Source organism: Gigantopelta aegis, chromosome 3 (genome assembly GCF_016097555.1).
Source record: "Gigantopelta aegis isolate Gae_Host chromosome 3, Gae_host_genome, whole genome shotgun sequence".
NCBI lineage: Eukaryota > Metazoa > Mollusca > Gastropoda > Neomphalida > Peltospiridae > Gigantopelta > Gigantopelta aegis.
In genome coordinates this window covers 67,706,641-67,712,640 of record NC_054701.1, presented here as the reverse complement: position 1 = coordinate 67,712,640, position 6,000 = coordinate 67,706,641, and the positions used below count along the sequence as shown (strand labels likewise).

At 32.1% G+C, this 6,000-nt stretch overlaps 1 protein-coding gene across 1 annotated transcript in view; it reads right to left on the bottom strand.

The window, feature by feature from the left end:
• Positions 1-823: 823 nt before the first annotated feature.
• Positions 824-6,000, bottom strand: part of LOC121368826 (putative helicase MOV-10) — a 28,334-nt gene continuing 23,157 nt past the window's right edge. Inside the window, exons 15-16 of the mRNA XM_041493572.1 lie at positions 5,566-5,684; positions 824-3,917 (exon numbers count right to left, since the gene is read on the bottom strand). Of these exons, the coding sequence (XP_041349506.1) occupies positions 3,859-3,917; positions 5,566-5,684 (178 nt within the window). The 3' untranslated portion in view covers positions 824-3,858. The remainder of the gene's footprint in view (positions 3,918-5,565; positions 5,685-6,000) is intronic.

The following is a 6,000-nucleotide window of genomic DNA, read 5'->3' as shown; positions in this document are numbered from 1 at the left end:
CCTATATGTTCCCAGTCAATTTCTGACAATATGAATTGATTTATGATGCAGTCATTATTTCTTGTTGCTATCTGTGTGATCCTTTATTTCTTTCCATCAGTATAGAATTAAAACAACTGATTATTAAAGAGACTGTCCCGAGTTTGCTGTTATTGTAACATGTTTCTGATTGACAGAGCATTTAAATCACTAAAATTCCATGTTTTCTTGTTTAGAATATCAGTCTTTGTATGTACAGGGTGTTTCTGATTGCCTGAATGTTTAGAGAAGCTGACACTAGACTTTACCTCCCAATAATTTCATACTTATGAGAAGAAAATATAAATATTATGAAGTAAAATAAAGTTTTAGCTACTATAAACAGGATGGCCAGAAACACAGTCAATATACAGAAAGTGATACTATTCTAAACAAGAAAATGTATTTAATGTGTAATTTTAGTCAGAAACATCTTACAGTTTTAGTCAGAAATAGTTTATAGTTTTAGTCAGAAGCATTCAGAAACATCTTACAATTTTAGTCAGTAACATCTTACAGTTTTATTTGGAAACATCTTACACTTTTAGTCAGAAACATCTTACAGTTTTAGTCAGAAATAGTTTACAGTTTTAGTCAGAAGCATTCAGAAATATCTTATAATTTTAGTCAGAAACATCTTACAGTTTTAGTCCGAAACATCTTACAGGTTTAATCAGAAACATCTTACAATTTTAGTCAGAAACATTTTACAATTTTAGTCAGAAACATCTTAGTTTTATTTGAAAACATCTTACAATTTTAGTCAAAAACATCTTACAGTTTTAGTCAGAAACATTTTACAGTTTTAATTGGAAACATCTTACAGTTTTATTCAGAAACATCTTACAGTTTTAGTTGGAAACATCTTACAGTTTTAGTCAGAAACATCTTACAATTTTAGTCAGAAACATCTTACAATGTTAGCAAATTCAGGACTACCTTTAAAGCTGCAGTCTCTAGACACCATACTGAAACACTGTACCAATATAAAATCAACTACACTTTTATTAAACATGTGTGTCTTCACTTGCAAGTGTAATAAGCCTAACAAGCAAATAATGTTATAAACTAAAATAATCATTCAAACCTGTACAATTTATTAATTATTCCGCGACTCAGTGCTGTGTATATACAGCTTTTAATCTCTACAATATTCAAACAGTTTAAAATTATTTGCAATAAACTGAGTTCTGGATAGGAAAAAAAGAAGACCTTGATATAAAATGGCCCTATGAATATATAATAATTTCATGACCGTCCTTACCTCCAACCACAAGCAAAGGAGACAGAGGGCGGGGACAACGGCTCCCCTAATGCTGGAGAAAACCTCAAATTTGGGTAAAAATGATAGAGATACACAGGCAAAATGTGCTAATGTGAGACCTTTTTTATCATGTATTTTCATCATGCTACCCTCAAAATTAGTAAAAATGTGCAGTGATTTGTTTGCAACCCCATATAGCTGTTTGGTAGTAATACTAAAATGAATTGAAGATTTTTTTTATCAAGATTTGGGGATTTTTTGTTAATTCGGAAAACCCCAGCCTGTTCCCCACGCCCCAATAAGCTCTAGTTAAATGTCATCCCATATAATTATATGGAGTCTTAATAGAAATAGCAGCTTTAAAGTTTCATTTGATAATAACTCTAATTTTCCTTTAAATGACATGTCATGTACTACAGAGTAACAGTTAGGTATTTTTTGGGTATCACATTACATTTTCTGTGTATTGTAAAATTATTGTAGAAAAATGTACAAGTATTATTAACAGACTGATTATATTCAGACTGACTGCTATACAATTACATTTATCATGTTTCATTTAAAGTCATTTTATGTGCCTGAACCGCTTTTGGATATAGGCATGTTAATAAAGTAACAGTACAGTCATTATTTAAAAACAATTTTAAGGAATAAAAAGTAATCCTGTTATCATGTTAATAAAGTAACAGTACAGTACAGTCATTATTTAAAAACAATTTTAAGAAATAAAAACTAATCCTGTTATCATTCACTCTGTCAAGATTAGATTTATAAATTCATTTCAACTCTATATATATATAAAAAATGCAGTCCTGAAAATACTGATACAGCCGAGACAATGCATTTTTATCTATCTCCATCTAAAAATTATTTCAAAGTAATTTACAAAATAAAATTCATATAAAAGGTAAAACATTTTGTTAATAATAACCAGTGTCAATAAAGATAAATTCATTACTAACAGACACTACTAGTAAAACAAAAACAAAGAATACTTTATATTTAAGCCAGCTTGAGCCAATAAGACATTTATCTGGTATAAGGAAACATTACTGGGTGCATAAAATGTACTAATTTATTAATGTTTTATTATATCAAATTACATAAATTATTAAGAATGTCCTCAACTGTAATAAGACAGTAAATATTGTAAAATTATAACTGGATACATACTTTACTATACATTTTTCAAAATATTATTTTAAAAATAATTTAATAATTGAGTGTGTAAAGAGTGTTAAATCAGTTTTAATTTGTAATGTTAATAAACATAGGAACACAAAACACGCACACAGAACACACATTAAACACTAAGACAATGGTATTCTAAAATACCCTCTTTTTTTTTTTTTGGGTAAATAAAAAGATAAAAAATAGAAGTAACAATTAACTTTAATTGAATAAAATAGTTTATATAATTCATCATTCAGCTTAAAATATTTATAATTCTGCTAAACAACAATTTAGTTTTTAAGAACACTACACACCGGTTAATCTTGGATGATATCAATTTTGTTTAGTAATATAGCAATACTATTGTAAATATCAAGTTTTAGATTATAAGATGAAACTTGCACATAATTATATACTAGATATACAAAGTCAATTCAAAGATCAATTATTGAATTTTGAAAGATGTTAAGTTAGTTTTCTTTAGCAGCCATTTTAATGTCGGGTCTTAGATTTAATTTATAAACTGAAAAATGCATAAAATTATGCAGTGTGCATAAACTAACTAATTTAATTTTAAATGACAAACAAACAAACTGAAAGTTTCTAAGCAACACTGTCTAGTTGTAACACACATATGTACATCCAACTAAAATTATATTTATTTTAAATTATATTCCACTAAAATATATTTTAATACAAATATAATAATTCTTTAAAAATACTGTTTAAAAATAAATGCTTTTGAATCAATTACATAATGTGCTTAAGTTATCAAGCAAAACATTAAGCATATTATGTAATTAATTACAATTTAAAAAATCTATTTAGAAATAATTTTTTTAAAACCAGGAATGACCCTTTAAGTAAAAGTAAAACAGTTTCCTGAAATACAAAATGTAAAATATGAACACAAGACAAAATTATATTAAATTCCTAGTGTACGCTGCAATGTCTTGGTCCACACGAACACGATATTATAAACAACATAATGTACATATCCAGTATGTATTCAACAGTTGCAGCAAATCATAAAGCAAGTGATCAAGGAAAGTACACTGCATAGGCTTACACATAACTACATCGTAGGATGGACGGAAATACAGACAAATGATGAATTCCACTATTTTTGTAAACAGTGAGAAACTCAGATTACGGCCATTTCAAACCACATGTTAGTCAGCTAAATGGCAGGTTTTCACACAGCATGTTTATGTGGTTCAGGTATATCACTGTTTCAGAAAGCATAGAAATCTTAATACATATCCTCTTTCCATTGGTGTTCTTCTGAATATGACTTATTTTAAACTTAATATTTTTTCCACACTGCATTTTTTATGTTCTTGCTAATACCAGCACCACAGAAATCACAAACTATTAAAAAAAAACCCGACGAAAAACAGATATCACATATCCTTTCTCCATGGGTGTTCTTCAGCTGTTGCAGTCTTAATCATTTTTGAATCTGAAATTAAAAAACAAAAAAATAAGGTAAAAAGTGTCTCAGAATTTATTTTTCAGCCTAATGTTAATTTCATTCTAAATTTAATTATCTATTTAAGGCTACAGGTGTATCCAATAATGTATCAAGCATACTATCCTAAAATGTCTGTACAGGCAGGCCCGTAGCCAAAGGGGGGTCAGGGTGTGTGTGTGTGTCAGTAAACCCCCTACCGGTAGCTTTTTTTTCTTCAATATACCCCCCAGACACCCCCCCCCCCCAGCAACTCAGGCACTTTACGCCCTCTGTAAACCTAAATGACCCCCCTCACAAAATATGACCCCCCCCAAACCCCCCCTAAGCAACTCGGTCGCTTTATGCCCTCGTGTAAACCTAAATGATCCCCCCCTCTCAAAATCCTGTTAATTGTTGGTGATTAATGAGAGATATGTCAGTGTAGTAACCTTATACATTACCAGTAAGCCTTTGAAATTCACTGTTTTTCTTCAGACAACATTTTTTAATTGCAAAGAAAGAAAGAAAGAAAGAAAGAAAGAAATGTTTTATTTAATGATGCACTCAACACATTTTAACTATGGTAATATGGGGTCTGACGTATGGTTGCAGACCACAGAGGTAATTAGAGAGGAAACCTACTGCCACCACTCCATGGGCTATTCTTTTCAATTAGTAGCAAGGGATCTTTTATATGCATTTATATCTGTCCTGAAGGGCGAGACGTAGCCCAGTGGTAAAGATCTCGCTTGATGCGCGGTCGGTCTGGGATCGATCCCTGTCGGTGGGCCCATTAGGCTATTTCTCGTTCTAGCCAGTGCACCACGACTGGTATATCAAAGGCCGTGGTATTTACTACCCTGTCTGTGGGTTGGTGCATATAAAACATCCCTTGCTGCTAATCAAAAGGAGTAGCCCATGAAGTGGTGACAGCGGGTTTCCTCTCTCAATCTGTGTGGTCCTTAACCATATGTCTGACACCATATAACCGTAAATAAAATGTATTAAATAATTTTTTTTTTTATCCCTGTCCCGAGTCAGACCACCGATCCTATTGGAGACCAGACTCGGGATAGGCGTGTTCGAAACCATATAAGGACATGTTAAACCAGTTAATAATAATAATATATGCATCATGATGCATATCACAACCTGTCCAGTTGTGGAGCACTGGCTGGAACAAGAAATAGCCCAATGGTCTAAATTGCAAGGGCAGGAATGTAAATTATTTAACAGTAAAATAAATGAATCATATGGATACAGAAAGACGAGGAAATTATCATCTAAACATTTTTTATTTTTTTTAAATATCCCACTGCCTCCTTTCCTTTCTCTCCTTTGAATTCCATTTCATTTATTCCCGATCTGGCAACTCCTCCTATCTTTCAACTTCTTTCGCTGTCCACCTCCACATCCCAGTCCTTGTCTCTCCAACCACGACAGGTGCTTGTCTCTTGTGGCTATCTGTGCCACACACCTGCCATTCTCCATCAGCTTTTAGCTGTGGGCTTAGTCTGACCACTTTGGGGAGTGTTCAGTAGTTACTTTCGGCATTGTTAAGAGGCGCTTGTAACCACCTACTATGCACCCCTACTAGTTAGTTAGTGCCATGGGTCAGACCAGCTTTATTAGTGCAGAATCATCTAAACATTCTTACCAGGGGATTCCAGATTAACGGCTGCCATCCTCTGTAAAACATCATCAAAGTCCTGCTCTGGATCAGTGATCAGATCCTCCCCAAACACAGACCCATTGTCTTTACAGTACTGTATCAGACTGGAAGCAACAAATACATACTTCAAACAAGATAATAATTACTCATATAAGGTAATAATAATGCTTCAAAGCATATTTTTAAACATATTTATTTCGAATGAATGAATGAATAGATGGATGGATGGATGGATGGATGAATGAATGAATGGATGAATGAATGGATGAATGAATTAGGACATCCCAGCATGAAACAAAAATCAGTTACTGGGTTTCAAAGAAAGGTAAATATATACGAATGAACTGATGTTCAATATCAATATAATTCTTTTTATTAAAACACAGTATAAAGACCTGAATTTTAATTAGAAGTACTGCA